This window comes from Eptatretus burgeri, chromosome 5 (genome assembly GCF_056783735.1).
Source record: "Eptatretus burgeri isolate ZD-2024b chromosome 5, Ebu_testis_v1, whole genome shotgun sequence".
In the NCBI taxonomy this organism is placed as follows: domain Eukaryota; kingdom Metazoa; phylum Chordata; class Myxini; order Myxiniformes; family Myxinidae; genus Eptatretus; species Eptatretus burgeri.
In genome coordinates, this window is record NC_140965.1 from 99,474,947 (window position 1) to 99,491,392 (window position 16,446).

Consider the following 16,446-nt stretch of genomic DNA (forward strand, 5'->3'; position numbering starts at 1 on the left):
CACGAAGTCATCATTATCCGGAAGCCCGTACGTTGTAACCCGTAATGGGGAACGCGGCTGAGCTTCCCTTCCCCATCGGCCACGCCCACGCAACAACGTGTCTTGTCATTGGTTTGATAAATAAATGGCCATAACTTGGGAAGCACTTGTCCGATTAATATCAAACCTTGAAAAGGCACATCCTCAGGTCCCCAGCAATATACCTGGCAAGTTTCAATTAGATCGGACCTGTGGTTGTCGAGAAACAGCGGACACGCACACGCACACGCACACGCACACGCACACGCACACGCACACGCACACGCACACGCACACGCACACGCACACGCGCACACACACACACAGCTGGAATTATAGATAGATGTATACTTTGCTATGGGTTCTATGGATATTGTTGCTTACAAAGCATGTTTTTTTTTTTTAATCCAAACACAGGCTATTTTTTCCATTTTTATCGCTCATTTTTTAGAAATGGGTTACATGTATGATTGTATATGTTGTCCAAAATGGTTGAAAATGCATTTTTTGTTTGATATATATCATTATACATGAGAATAGAACAATTCCTCGAAACAGTACATTTCTTATGAACTTCTGCATATCTTGGCACCTTCAAATGTGTAAAATCTCAGATTTTGCAAAAATTCCCCCAGTCATAGTGAAGCTTACAAAATCTTATTCCAGAAATTTGAAATGCCTCTGATAGAACATTTTAAATAGCATTTTACTTCTGCATAAAGTGATGATTTAAAATGCCAAGTTTCAACATGGATCATTACTTCATACCAGTTTTTCCGTTCACTTCCATGATTGGGTGAAAAATGTTAGGAAGTACGTAACAAATTGCATTTACCAAGCTGCTACAAAATTACTGGTAGCTATAAGCTTGATTTTATAACCATAGAATAAGTTTACCAAGATGGCCCTATGATATAAAAATCAATACCAAAGGCCAGTTTGTGTCAGTATACAGAACATCAAAGTTTGTTAAGAAGTACGAAACGTTTTTAAGAAATCTGCACTTTTAATCCTAAGATGCTAGTTTGGTTCATCACAGCATGTATTTCTATGGTTAAGTTTATGTGCATATTATATTTTTGACCTGAATGAACACTGATCAATTTGTTAATTTCATATGACCTTGACCTCTTTCATATGACTCATTTTTTGGTCCCCCATGTCCTAAATGTGTACATACCTTACCACAAGCATATACCAACTCACCCCCAGATTTGTAACCCTTTCGCTCGAGCTTCAGGTCAAACAAAATGTAGTTGACTTCTTTCAGTGCTATCAACAGAGATGCAATTTGCTGAGGAATTGCAACTGTACTGACCTGTTCGATGTCCATGATTGGACACCTATATTCAAAGTTTACATTTGACAATTGACATTATAGGAATAATGGACTACGATTAAATCTATTTGGCTGTGGATAAAGCACAGGTATGACTGGCCTCATGGCCTTCTCCTGTATCCAAATTTCCTCTCAGCCAGCCTTGTCCTGGAAAAAGTTGTCTAGAATACCCATACCTTTTGCAGATCCCTGGAATGTGCGTTATGGAACCCACCAGTTCTGGGAAGTTGCCGTCTTTGACCCCAGGAACAGTTTGGATCTCGTTGTTGGCAGAGACAAAGTTCCTATCTCCTTCCTGTTTTAAATTTGAGATGACATGCGGTCTGACGATACAGTTCACACTCTCTGCTGTGCATTCTTATACTGCAAGCATTTTCAAAATGTGGCAGAAACGAGGCATAGAACAATGGACGGCCAGTCAAACAATCACACGAGTAACTCATGCTCACTCCTATGTTGCGAAGATGCTTGCCATGATGGATTTGTATGCCATTACAAGGAGAAGCCGATACAAATAACAGGAAAGATTGTAACAAACAATGATCAGAATAATTTGCAAGTCAAAAGAAATAGGAAAACAATGTGATTGCCTTTACTTTCAATTCAAAATACTTTTCTTCATCTAGTCACAGGGTTCACACAGTCCTTGGAACTCCTTGATATTCCTGGAAAAATGAAAAAGCATTTTCCAGGACTGAAAAGTCTTAAAAAAAACTTGTCGCAAGTCCTTGAAACTCCTGGAAAATCGAGAAAATTCCGCAAATATAAATAATCTGCCAGGCCCCACAGTCAGAATTGTTAATTCAACTGCAATTGTTAATTCAATGATGGGTCATTACATGAAATATGCTTTTCGGGAATAACAGTTTATTATCAAAAGGCACAGGACAACGAAAATGAATAATTCCGGGACCAAAGATAGACGGACCCGAAAGCAGGCAGAGAAATAAATAAATGAAGGACACTCGCCATCCGATATAACAAAAACACACAATACAGGAAATAAAAGCTAATCAAAATGGTCATGAGCGCACAACAAAGGATGCCCTGCGAGGTCTTTTAAAAGATACCGGTACCAGGGATTGTAAATGCTCAACCATGAACATGTCTTCAGCCAACAGCTGTGGCACCCGGCAGAGAGATGAAGCATCCAGCAGGCGAAGAGATGGTGGATAAAGCGAAGCAGCATTAAGTTGTTGGGCTGCCAGGGACATCAATGTGCCAACGTACAGATGTAGAGTGGAGAGCTTGTGACTGAAGTGTTACAACATGATGTCAGGTCGTGCACACATTCTACAAGTGCTTGCATAAAGGTCCCGAATAAAATTAATATAAAATAAAAATAATCTGCCAGTGTCTGGTCGGAATTGTTGATTCTGGTCCGTATCTTTCAGAGGGCACAAGAGACCATTACCAATTTTAACCTCCCCCAGGGATTTACCATGAAACCAAGCTGTTAGTTTTTAATAATAAACCGAGCAAAGTGGTTTCTCAGTCTGAACACCACACATGCAGATGCATAAGTGGAACTAAACCCAACCACACCCACCCCACCCCCTTTTCCTAGATTGTTCTTGAGTTGATCTCATCTAATGTTATTCTATTCTCTGCCATTAATTATGTGTTAATCGCCTCTGGCATTTATCCAATCAGACCAAAAATATTTGATGACCCCTGGGACTTCACCATGGTTTCATTTTTATCCACATATAAGTGTAAATTCCCCACGACATCAAACCACAACCCAAACCCACCTACAATCACCATCGACGCCACAATCCTGACCGCGGCCGCCTCATCACAAACTCACCACCACAACTGCTATAACGTCTCAACCACCTTGCCATAGCTCACCGCTTCAACGCCACAACTGCCTCCATCCAAAACTCACCCACACTCACCACTATGAACGCCACAACGACGACGTCTCAACCACCATGCCAAAGCTCACCAATACACTCACTGCTGCCACTGATGACCACCGCCACCTTTCAGGACCAGCGGGAACATGGAGATGCGCTCATGGACAGGGAGCGCGATTGGGTACCTCGCTCCATGTTAAATCTCGGAGCTCCTTCGCGTGGCGAGGTGCAGATCAACTGGGGGGCAGACAAGAGAGATAAGACCCCAAAATCAACTCCTTGGCCCCACTGGTCCCAAAAGGTGGTGGTGGTTGTTAAAGATGATTGTGGTTGTGATGGCAGTGGTAGTGTAGCATAGAGGTTGTAGTGCTGCGAGTTTGTGATGGAGGTGGTTGTGGTCGTTGTGGCATCAATGGAGTGTAGGCGAGTTTGAGCTGTGGTCTGATAAGGGGATTTTTAGGAAGGTGTTGTGGTTGTTGGAGCGTTTTAGTCCGAGTCTGGTGAAGGTCTGAGGTGAGCGTTTGTTTCACAATGGTGCGAGGTTTAAATGGGAAATGGCACATGTATGCCAATTAGCTACTCGGTTGCTATGGCCTGAATGCTTGTGTGCAGGTATGATTGAAGAAAGGAGGTTCGTGTGTGCAGAAAAGTAAATGAAAGATAAAGAAAGGGAATAAAGACCTGCCTCAAAGCCCATGCAACACATATGACCCATAATCCCATTACACAATGGGGAAGGTCTATCTAAAACGAATACTGATGAAACAACTGTCTCTGTACCGCTATATGTTGTGTGCCATTCCCTTGGGGGGAGTGCCGGCTTTGCAGAAACGCAACAATATTATAGGTCCTGGAGAAGAACGTTTTGTCCTGGAAAACAGGGAATTTGGTCTTCCATGGCTATGTGAACCCTAAGTCATCCTTAATATCAGTCTCTCAAGCATACAGGCATTCGCTGAAGGCTATGGAGACATTATATTGCGGGTTGCCTGTCCGTGCCTCCGTCCATCTGGTATAGTTTTTTTTTTTTTACCACCATGATAACTTGAGAACTACTGAAGGGATTTCAACCAAACTTGGCACAAGTGTGAACTTCAACACAAAGGTGAATTGGTTCGAACTTTAATACAAAGGTGAAGGTGAACCGGTTCAAAACATCAAGTCATGCGTCCTTCAATTGAAATTAAATCTGCTGACCATAACTCGATTTCGAAACATCTGATGTGTCTCTCTTCCTTTTCCTTCTCTCTCCCCTTCTCACCTAACCTCTCTCTCCCGCTTATGTGACCTTTAATTTTTTACGTGACCTTTAATTGAGATCAAATGCTACAGTGGGTTCATATTTAACACAGCTGGAGGCATATCCATCGACTCATTCGCATCAAATTCTCTTTTCTCGTTTCATCGAGTTGCTAAGATGGGCTGAATCTGAATAAGGCAACCTTCAGAGATGAGAAAACATAACTCGTAAATGAATTGAACAAATCGGAAAAACGATTAAACAAAAAACCAACACGACCTACTTTGAACAGTCAGATGTTCTCAGAACAAGGTACTCGTACTACTCTGAAATGGCAACTTTCACAATTTTAATACACAAGCATAAATATCAAAATATTATTTCCTTCCTAATTGTATTTACTTTTCATGACGATGTTATCCTCTCTTTAAGAAGAATAATAAAAAAGTGGCATTTATTTACAATTGATCACATATTTTGGATAATTAGTCGTACGATAAGCACTTGCCTCCGACAGGAGCGGCTAGGGGCTCCTGTTATGTTTATGATCATTAATACCATGTCAGAGTACTCGCTTTCAGGTCGATATTGTTCCAAGCATGCAACATGTTCTTCTGATGCATCCCTTTATTTGGGCGGTGTATAGGCAAGACAGTTGCCTCGATCACTCCTGAAAATAAAATTACCCGGGCTATGCATATGAAGCAAAAACATGTATTCTACTTATGTGCACATATAATCCATCGTGGTTATATCGCTGTTGGATCAACTTTCAACAGCATGAAACTAAGACTTGGAACTTCCTTTATTAATTTTTTTTTCTCCTATTTTGCCTGCAACCGTGCAGGAGACTTCGGAACAAAAGGCAGTGAAAACATGCCGACAGGAACTGAGTCCAAAGAACCGCATGAGATGGTGCCAAGAGATTCAAATCATGGAGAGGTGTGTGGGACAGCATCTTATTAATGTCCACTCTGTTGCAGACTTTCCATCCTGTTATACCAGAAACCAGTCAATTTTGGTGAACTGCAGGATGTAGGCATCTCCAGGGGGTTTGGGGGATGTTTCGCGTCCTCAACACGCTTGCCGAGTATGGATTTGTGAGAGTGAGCAGCCTTGGGAATCAAACCCACAGCTAATGGAGGAGGAGGAGATTTGTAACGCTTTGACTAAACCAACAGCTCGCAGACCTTTTATACAATTAGTAAAAGTATGATTTTAAACTTTTTGTGATAGATTACACTGAACAACAAATTTCAAAAATTTTTTTTTTACTGAAGATGTGTAAAGTGATTAAGACTAATTTGGGTACGCTGATTTCAAAAATCATAACCGTTTTGCTGTATCACGTCAGGATTTTCAGGAACAGAAATATTCCCATTGCCTAGAAGTCAGGATTTCAATGAAATTTACATATGTCTTTAACATGTCTATTTCGTACAATTGTTGTTAACTTGTGTTATATTTCTTTCTTTCAGATAAAGATGAGTAGGCGTTCCTGTACCAATCATCCTGACAACTTCTGTTATGTCTGTGGTCGGTATACCAAAAAAGATCAACAGCGAAGTATATCTACAGCAGTGAAAATGAAGGCCGCCTACTTTCACTACTTCGGGTGTAAGGTGGGGGACCAAGAACAGAGCTGGGCACCACACATCTGCTGCACAAGCTGTCACACAACCTTGACTCAGTGGTTGGTGGGCAAGCGCGCGAGCATGCCATTTGCGGTGCCCATGATATGGCGTGAGCCGCAGAATCATCATGATGATTGTTATTTCTGCTGCACAAGCATCGCCGGCTTCAACAAGAAGAATAAAGGTCACATCAAGTACGCTGACTGCGTCTCTGCTCGTAAACCTGTGCCTCATGATGACGAGAACCCCGTTCCAACACCTCCAGCTGATCAGAACATAGCTGTAAGCAGTGGTGAAGAGGATGGTGATGATGAACCTTTTGAACCCGACACTCAAGAATCACACCTTCTGAACCAGGGAGACTTAAATGATCTTGTAAGAGATCTCTCACTGTCAAAGGCGAAGGCAGAGCTGCTTGGATCAAGGCTGCAGCAGTGGAATCTACTTGAACCTAACACCAAGATATCCTTGTTCAGAGCACGTCACAGAGACATGGCTGAGTTCTTTGAGATGGAAGACACGATGACATTCTGCAGTGACATCAACGGTCTGTTGAAAGAACTTGGGTGTGATCACGATCCTGCAGACTGGCGCCTCTTCATCGACTCGGGGAAGAACAGCTTGAAGACTGTTTTGCTCCACAATGGCAACGAGAAACCATCAGTCCCACTGGCTCACGCGTTCGGCATGACAGAGACCTATGAGACTATGCGGCAGCTGCTTGATTCCATCAAGTACAATGACTTCAACTGGCACATCTGCGGAGACTTGAAAGTGGTGGCACTGTTGTTCGGGCTGCAGTCAGGCTACACGAAATACATGTGCTTCCTTTGTCTCTGGGATAGCAGAGACGACAAGAATCACTGGACGAAGAAAGATTGGGAAGAGCGAAAAGAGCATGTACCTGGTCGACACAACGTGAAGCATGTCGCCCTTGTCGACCCAGCCAAGGTTTTCCTTCCACCACTCCACATAAAGCTCGGCTTGATGAAAAGTTTTGTACGGGCAATGGATCTGAATGGGCGTGGGTTTTTATACCTCAAGGAAAAGTTTGGCAACACCTTGTCGGAGGCCAAGATCAAGGCTGGTGTCTTTGTTGGACCGCAAATCCGACAGATTATGAAGGACGAAACTTTTCCGACAACTCTAAACCCCAAAGAGCTGGCAGCGTGGAGGAGCTTCAAAGCTTTGACGGACAACTTCTTGGGGAACGAGCGTGCGGACAACTATGAAGAAATAGTGCAGCAGCTGCTGGAGTCCTTCAGGAAACTTGGCTCCAGGATGTCCCTGAAAATCCATTTCCTACACCAGCACCTGAACTTCTTCCCTGACAACTTGGGAGCAGTCTCGGACGAGCACGGCGAGCGATTCCACCAAGAGATTTCACTCGTGGAGACGCGTTACCAAGGGCGGCACAACCCGAACATGATGGGCGATTTCTGCTGGTTCCTGCATCGTGAAACTGACACAGAGCAGCACAAACGCAAAGCCAAATGCCTAAAGCATTTTTAATTACATTCTAGTGGAGTTATTCTGTAATTTCTATAATTTTGAAGCATTCGTGATGAAATAAATGAATAAATGAATTTTTGTAAATTTCATTGAAATCCTGACTTCTAGGCAATGGGAATATTTCTGTTACTGATAATCCTGACGTGATACAGCAAAACGGTTATGATTTTTGAAATCAGCGTACCCAAATTAGTCTAAATCACTTTACACATCTCCAGTAAAAATTGTTTGTTGTTCAGTGTTATTATTATTAGTATTGTCTTCTGTGACAAACTCGGTGCATCCCTTCTGCCGGCGTTAGTTGGTGGACGTTAAAGACCCCAGGTGTCCTTCATGAAGAGGTAGGCGAGTTATCGCCAGCACCCTGAACAACTTACAAATTCCTGCTCTAACTACTGCTGGGAGAGGGATGCCAAACTGCCCCTACCAAAGAAACTGTTTCAACAAAGCCAACACTGTATCACAGAGTATGTATGGTACTTCTGATCAGATGAGATAGGTATTTGATAAATATTTTAACTGTCAAAACTGAGTCTTGCAAAGCATTTTAAAATGTCATCATATTTACAACAGCAACCAGTAATGAATGCTGTTAGAAGATATATATAATCCTTACATCATTTGGTCTGTCTGGATGATGATCAATTAAAGCCAAGTCAGCAGCACTCTCATGGAAATACCATCTCTCCCATAAGAAAGGATGGAGGAGCCAATTTGGATTTGAAGGGATGCTCTAAGTTTCTTGATAAATATCACTATTTTTCTTTAAGGAAACAAAACATGGTCCTCTCACATTAATTTACATTTCGTGTGAAGCCTGTGGCTGGGAATGTGGCTGTACCGCTGATGCAGTGCCCCCTACTGGTTAGATTAGGAATTTGGAACTGGCCATGGTGCTGGCAAATACTCTCCTACTCTGCACTGAGGACAACCTTGGATCTTTTACGTCCATCAACTAATGCTGTGAGATAGGATGTCCGTTTAATGTCCATCCGATGGACAGCACACACATTGATGAATCGCCCTGTTTGTGAAACACCGGGATGACATTTTATAGCTGCGTCGGGATTTAAACCCAGGCTAGACAGTCTTAAGGTGAGTGCGTACCTCCAGGCCATTCTGCCAGCCCCTCTCATATTAATGAAAAATATAGCAGTAACTGGAAAGAAATCATGCTTTTGGATTATTACACTTCCGCCGATGAAGTCGCCGGCAGCATTAAGTTTTCCAGTTGTCAGTCAGTGATAACTTAAGAATGGCTGAAGGGAACAAAGTCAAGCTTGGTACATGTATGTATAGTGATATAAATATACATGCTTTCGACGTTTGCACGTGGTACATTCTTGGGAACCTCGTTCGTATGCATTGCTGTCTACGCTATCACTGATGATTTTCCAATAAGTAATGAAACTGGTCCGGCAGCTGAGGGGAGTGTGTCGTATTGGGATTCTCATGTGTGTACTATGTGTGAACGTGTTTATAGTTGTTGAGGAACTTTGAGAAGGGTTTGAAACGGCGTTAGCACTTACCTTGTCAGTCTCCTTGGGTTGCTTTTTGCAGCTATTTCGGCTGGAGGAGTGTGGAAGGGGTCAATCATTTATATAATCCTAGCCACCTGCGTGTAGTCGATTAGGTGAGAGTTGATTGGCTATTCCCTCCATTCAGAGGTGAGAGATGTGGGTGGGTCTTTGTATATATTGTTACGGATCTGGAAACCATTTGCATTCAACATACAGATGTCCCAAAAGTCAGTTATGTCCTTAAGTATGTGTGTAGTCGGATCCCTTTCCTTTTGTCTAGTGGGAGAATCAAAGGCATGCGTTGCGATTTCTTTTTAGTTAGGTTATTAAATCTTTACATCCAACGAACCCTCCAACGAACAACCAACAACCATTCCATTCCCCATCACGATCCACTCCCCACCCGCTGTCTCCAAGTACTCTGACTTGCCAAGGCAGGGTTTTGCAGCCGTTCCTTGCCGCTTCCACCAACGTTCCTTCCACAAACGTTGTAACTCTTGCACGGCGGCCTGTGCAACATTGATACCGTTACTCGTCAAGTATGAACCTGCATGGAAGACTGACTGGGGTTTCCCGGCAGGGACCATTGCAGCGTTGATACTGTTACTCATCGAGTGTGGGCCTGCGTGGAGGAGTGGCTGGGGTTTCCCGGCAAGGGCCAAGGCCCCGCCCCGGAAAGGTGGGCCGTAGTACCTGTCCAATCAGAGACGAACAGCGAGGTGTGTTCACCAAGGCCCCTCCCTGCTGAGGGAGGTCCATAAATTCCTGAGCACTCAGAGGGGTGGTCTTTTTGAGGTCTTGGAGGGTCTTTTTGAGGTCTTGGAGAGTCTTTTAAAAGTTCTTTTGAAAAGTTTTTGGTGGGCGTCGAGGTGGCAAGCGTATCTCTGCTGGCCCTCTTCGAGGAGGGGAAGAGCGACCCCGACCCCCCTCCGTGGACCCTGGCCATTCACCACCCGAGCTCCACCATGAACCTCGAGTAACACGTGCGACTGGGGACCAAACCAGTGATCATTGTCAGGTGCCGCATTGCAGAGCACGCCCTTCCTCCGACGGCCAGGTACCTATCTGAAATTTGACCCCCAGCTTGTCTCTCTCCACGGCTGGGAGGGTCCATTAAAAACCCCTGGGTTTCTTTTCATTTTGTGTGTGTGTCTGTGTGTGGGCCCGTCTTGTAAGTAGAACTGAATAAGTGTTTTTGGATCATTGTAAATACTTCTTGCATATTCGCGTTAAGTCTTGCCTTTGTGTCTTCATTTACTGAAAATAAAACTTGTTAGAAATGCCCCCAGTTCGTTTCCGTCCCTTCTTGCATTGGTCCAGCATGGTTCGGATCTGAGTTTAGCCGGGTTTTTATACCCGATAACACTGAACAACAAATTTCAAAAAAAATTTTTTACTGGAGATGTGTAAAGTGATTAAGACTAATTTGGGTACGCTGATTTCAAAAATCATAACCGTTTTGCTGTATCACGTCAGGATTTTCAGGAACAGAAATATTCCCATTGCCTAGAAGTCAGGATTTCAATGAAATTTACATATGTCTTTAACATGTCTATTTCGTACAATTGTTGTTAACTTGTGTTATATTTCTTTCTTTCAGATAAAGACGAGTAGGCGTTCCTGTACCAATCATCCTGACAACTTCTGTTATGTCTGTGGTCGGTATACCAAAAAAGATCAACAGCGAAGTATATCTACAGCAGTGAAAATGAAGGCCGCCTACTTTCACTACTTCGGGTGTAAGGTGGGGGACCAAGAACAGAGCTGGGCACCACACATCTGCTGCACAAGCTGTCACACAACCTTGACTCAGTGGTTGGTGGGCAAGCGCGCGAGCATGCCATTTGCGGTGCCCATGATATGGCGTGAGCCGCAGAATCATCATGATGATTGTTATTTCTGCTGCACAAGCATCGCCGGCTTCAACAAGAAGAATAAAGGTCACATCAAGTACGCTGACTGCGTCTCTGCTCGTAAACCTGTGCCTCATGATGACGAGAACCCCGTTCCAACACCTCCAGCTGATCAGAACATAGCTGTAAGCAGTGGTGAAGAGGATGGTGATGATGAACCTTTTGAACCCGACACTCAAGAATCACACCTTCTGAACCAGGGAGACTTAAATGATCTTGTAAGAGATCTCTCGCTGTCAAAGGCGAAGGCAGAGCTGCTTGGATCAAGGCTGCAGCAGTGGAATCTACTTGAACCTAACACCAAGATATCCTTGTTCAGAGCACGTCACAGAGACATGGCTGAGTTCTTTGAGATGGAAGACACGATGACATTCTGCAGTGACATCAACGGTCTGTTGAAAGAACTTGGGTGTGATCACGATCCTGCAGACTGGCGCCTCTTCATCGACTCGGGGAAGAACAGCTTGAAGACTGTTTTGCTCCACAATGGCAACGAGAAACCATCAGTCCCACTGGCTCACGCGTTCGGCATGACAGAGACCTATGAGACTATGCGGCAGCTGCTTGATTCCATCAAGTACAATGACTTCAACTGGCACATCTTCGGAGACTTGAAAGTGGTGGCGCTGTTGTTAGGGCTGCAGTCAGGCTACACGAAATACATGTGCTTCCTTTGTCTCTGGGATAGCAGAGACGACAAGAATCACTGGACGAAGAAAGATTGGGAAGAGCGAAAAGAGCATGTACCTGGTCGACACAACGTGAAGCATGTCGCCCTTGTCGACCCAGCCAAGGTTTTCCTTCCACCACTCCACATAAAGCTCGGCTTGATGAAAAGTTTTGTACGGGCAATGGATCTGAATGGGCGTGGGTTTTTATACCTCAAGGAAAAGTTTGGCAACACCTTGTCGGAGGCCAAGATCAAGGCTGGTGTCTTTGTTGGACCGCAAATCCGACAGATTATGAAGGACGAAACTTTTCCGACAACTCTAAACCCCAAAGAGCTGGCAGCGTGGAGGAGCTTCAAAGCTGTGACGGACAACTTCTTGGGGAACAAGCGCGCGGACAACTATGAAGAAATAGTGCAGCAGCTGCTGGAGTCCTTCAGGAAACTTGGCTCCAGGATGTCCCTGAAAATCCATTTCCTACACCAGCACCTGAACTTCTTCCCTGACAACTTGGGAGCAGTCTCGGACGAGCACGGCGAGCGATTCCACCAAGAGATTTCACTCATGGAGACGCGTTACCAAGGGCGGCACAACCCGAACATGATGGGCGATTTCTGCTGGTTCCTGCATCGTGAAACTGACACAGAGCAGCACAAACGCAAAGCCAAATGCCTAAACCATTTTTAATTACATTCTAGTGGAGTTATTCTGTAATTTCTATAATTTTGAAGCATTCATGATGAAATAAATGAATAAATGAATTTTTGTAAATTTCATTGAAATCCTGACTTCTAGGCAATGGGAATATTTCTGTTACTGAAAATCCTGACGTGATACAGCAAAACGGTTATGATTTTTGAAATCAGCGTACCCAAATTAGTCTAAATCACTTTACACATCTCCAGTAAAAAAACTTTTGTTGTTCAGTGTAATCTGTTCATTCCAGCCAGCACGGCTTTGGCATTTTCCGCTCGGCTGCACCCGAACCGGAGTTGGTAGTCAGTAGTTGGAACTCTACCGCAGTCGGTATAGTGACCCGGTTCGAGCAAGACGTGCCGAGGGCGTGGTTTCCCCGGTAGTCGAAATCGCGTTGTTAATTAGGTAAATTGGTTATGGACAAATAGACCCTACGCTACGCGGTTGAAATATTGGCGACCATGGTCGGTTAAACGACCCGCCGGCTCGCGTAGTTATCCGAGCAACGGCCGACAATTCCGGGGAGTTTGGTGGGAGACGACGCAAACCTCCCCCATCTTGTGGTCGTTCTCGCCACCGACCCCCCGGCACACAACAATATATTGTATTAACTCTCCTTCTTCATTACTCTCAGGCAATAGTTCCTGGTCCTATCAGTATCTACTCTCTTGATTAATTAATCTGCACTTATTTTATCTATACCTTTCATTATCTTAAATATCTCTATCATAGCTCCTCGTAACCACCTCCGATCTAGTGTATAAAGCACTGTCTCCTTGAACCACTCCTCATAACCGAGTCGAGCTAGGCCCGGAATCGATCTCGTAGCCCTGCGCTGAACCCTCTCTATGACATTGATATCCTTCCTGAGTTGTGGTGACCAAAACTGCATACAATATTCTAGATGTTGCCCTCACTAAATTATTGTGTCAAATGTTAACACCACCTCTTTTGACTTATAATTGATCCCCCTCCGAATACAACCTAAAACCTCATTTGCTTTACTGTAGCTGCCTGGCACTGTGCTGCCTGCTTACCTCCCATATCTATTACCACCCCCAGATCCTTCTCCTGTGTGACACGCTCCAAAATTACCCCTTGCATCCTGTAAACTCTATTTTCCTTGTTCTTTCCCCTTCCCAACACCTTACACTTGTTCAGGTTAAATTACATCTGCCAATCTTTTGCCAAATCTTTTTTATTTTTATTTTTTTGTATACACTGTATTGGCTCGTATAAGAGCTAACACACAGAACTCTACAACAAGGGGAGCAGGAGACAAGAGGGGTGGGTGAGGGAAGGAAAAAAAAAACAGTGGGGAATAGAGACATGAGATCTGTGGAAGGGAGTGGGATGGGGGCAAGGTACACAGCTTAAACAAGATGGACACCACAGGTACTTTCAGGTTCTTGCACAACAGGGACGTTCAGGAAGGAAAGCAGGGAATTTGAAGTAGGTGAGTTTAGGATGGATTAGCAGAGGTAGAAAAGATCATGGTTTTGGAATGGGGAAGATAAGACATTGTGGTGAACAGCTGTTTTGAAGACCTGGAGGGAAGAGAACACCTTCCCCACAAATGAAGTCAAACTAACAGGTCTATAGTTTCCCAATTCTTCTCTGGATCCTTTGTTAAATAATGGTATTACATTTTCTGCTCTCCAATCCTCCGGTATTTGTCCTGACTCCAGTGAACTGTTGAAAATATCCGTTAACGTCTCGCTTTCCTGCTCAGCCACCTCCATCAACACTCTCGGGTGCACATTATCTGGGTCCGGAGCCTTATCTACTCTTGGTTTTCCGAGCTGTTCCTTTACTTCCTCCACTCCAACCTGGATCTTCTGTAAAAGCCCTTCCTCACCTCCTTGATATATACTCTCAGCTATTGGCAATTCTCCTGACTGTTCTTGTGTAAAAGTTGAAGAAAAATACCTGTTTGATAAGCCTGCCATCTCACTTTCATCACTAACCACTCTCCCGGTGCTATTCCTCAACGGGCCCACACTGGTCCAAACCTGTTCTTTTCCCCTGATATACTTAAAGAAAGCCTTGCTATTATGTTTAATATTGTTAGCCATGTTCTTCTCATACTCTCTTTTGGCTTGCCGAATTATTTTCTTCACTTGCTTCTGTTTACTCCGATAGTGACATAAATCTAACTCCAGTCCTGTTATTTTAAACCTAATAAATGCCTTTTGCTTCTCTTTAATAGCGTTCCTTATCTCATTGATCAACCATCCTGGCGTCTTTCTACCTCTAGTTTTACACCTCATTGGAATGTACTTACTCTGCACTCTGCACATTTGCTCCTTGAAGGTTTCCCATTTCTCTGATGCTGATTGTCCTGTTGTTAGTCTCCCAATCTACATCACCCAACTCTCTCCTCATACCCTCAAGGTTTGCCTTCCTGAAATCGAATAGCTTTACTCTACTATCCTGAACTCTAACCCTTGATTCAATTTTGGCATCAAAGGGCAAAGGTTTCCGAGGTCATGTCAGAGAAAAATGTGATTGTTGAGAACAACTGAAGGGATTTAAGTAAAACTTGGTGCAAGTATTATTATGATTTAATATTGTGGGCAGAGGCATACAAGTCGACGTCGTGACGTCGAAGAGTGCCATTCTGCTTTTGAAATGGATGTATATATTTATTTATTTTTCAGAGTATTTTTGCTTTACTCTTGTATAAGGCTGCTGTTTAAAGCAAAGCTGCTCTCACTATCGGCATTGATTTTGAAATGGCAGTCCTCAGATTGTTTGAAACTACACTACTCATAGATTAGTTTGGCAGTGGGAACATGGCACTGTCACTGTGGTAACTAATGTGGTCCTTTTGCCTACTTTGAAACTCCATTTTCAGTGGGGTATTTTACTGGTAGGGCAAGAACATTTCTATTTTTCATTTTCATGAACAGACTGATCAACTGCATGAATTGTGCTGATCATGGTGAGGTGTGTTAAATTCTTATTTTGAGATGTATATAAAATCACGAGTTCTTGCTTGGACTTGTTTCATTGTGGTTCATTCTCAACATCTCAGCATCACAAGTTATTGGATGTTTCGGAAAAAAAGAATGCTTTTGTATTACTTCCTCCATTTTCCATGCAGGTTAAACCATCCAAATGTGGTGTCATCACGAGAGGTTCCGGAGGAGATGAACAAATCCCTCGGGCCTGATGACCTGCCACTCCTTGCGATGGAATACTGTTCAGGAGGGGACTTACGGAGGGTACAGATTATTATTTTTTTCTGCAAAATCTAGACTAATGGAAGAGTGAGGTGACAGTGTAATAAAATAAATGGACTGACAGTGGAGCAGTGGGACCATAGTTGGATAAAACAAATTCAAAGGAAAAAAAAAAGGAGATTGGCAGAGTGAGGAGGAAACTTTGTAACCTGCTCGTAAAAGGGGTCGGTTCGGTTGGATTAATGGGGCTGGGGATTGGGGGTTACCTGAGATGGTGGTGCACTGCACGCTTGAAGCCCTAGATGGAGGGTGGGAGTGAACCATCTCCAAAAGGCAATTTCCCAAATGTGAAAATTGAGGAACAGAAGAGTGGAGGTCATTGGTAATCCTGAATTTGTGGCGTTTACTCAGAAAGAGGTTACTGTAAGAACGCATGCACATCTTTGAGGATCTGGGGAGGTTTAAAGCAGCCATTCCAAGCTAACCAACACACCATTCTCCTTTTTCCAACTATAATCAGGAGTAAGTAATTTCAACTTTTTGGAAAGATTGAGCTTCTTCAGCGAAGCATTCTTTCTCTGCTCTGAACTGTGACGTGGTCAAATCATTTGGGGTGACAATGTCAGAACAAAACTAAAAGAAGCCAAGACTGGGCCGCATTGCTGAAGAAAATGTCAACATCGAAAAATTCTGGTTTTTTACCAATGTGATGATACTAGCAGAATGGCCCTGGGAAGTGACATTTGGTTATGAGGCGTGATGAAATCTGGAAAGCGAAGCTGTGGAAGTGCCACCTGGTGATGAGTATAAAAGAGACCTGTGCAGTTTACAAGAGTATTATATCCAAATTTTAAAATTC

At 43.6% G+C, this 16,446-nt stretch overlaps 1 protein-coding gene across 2 annotated transcripts in view; it reads left to right on the forward strand.

The window, feature by feature from the left end:
* The window catches only part of LOC147027043 (inhibitor of nuclear factor kappa-B kinase subunit alpha-like), a 79,320-nt gene that overhangs the window by 9,467 nt on the left and 53,407 nt on the right, over positions 1 to 16,446 (forward strand). Inside the window, exons 3-4 of one of the 2 annotated variants that reach the window (XM_085883142.1) lie at positions 5,307 to 5,401; positions 15,509 to 15,629. In XM_085883142.1, the coding sequence (XP_085739268.1) occupies positions 5,307 to 5,401; positions 15,509 to 15,629 (216 nt within the window). The remainder of the gene's footprint in view (positions 1 to 5,306; positions 5,402 to 15,508; positions 15,630 to 16,446) is intronic. The other variant, XM_085883143.1, reaches the window with a different exon arrangement.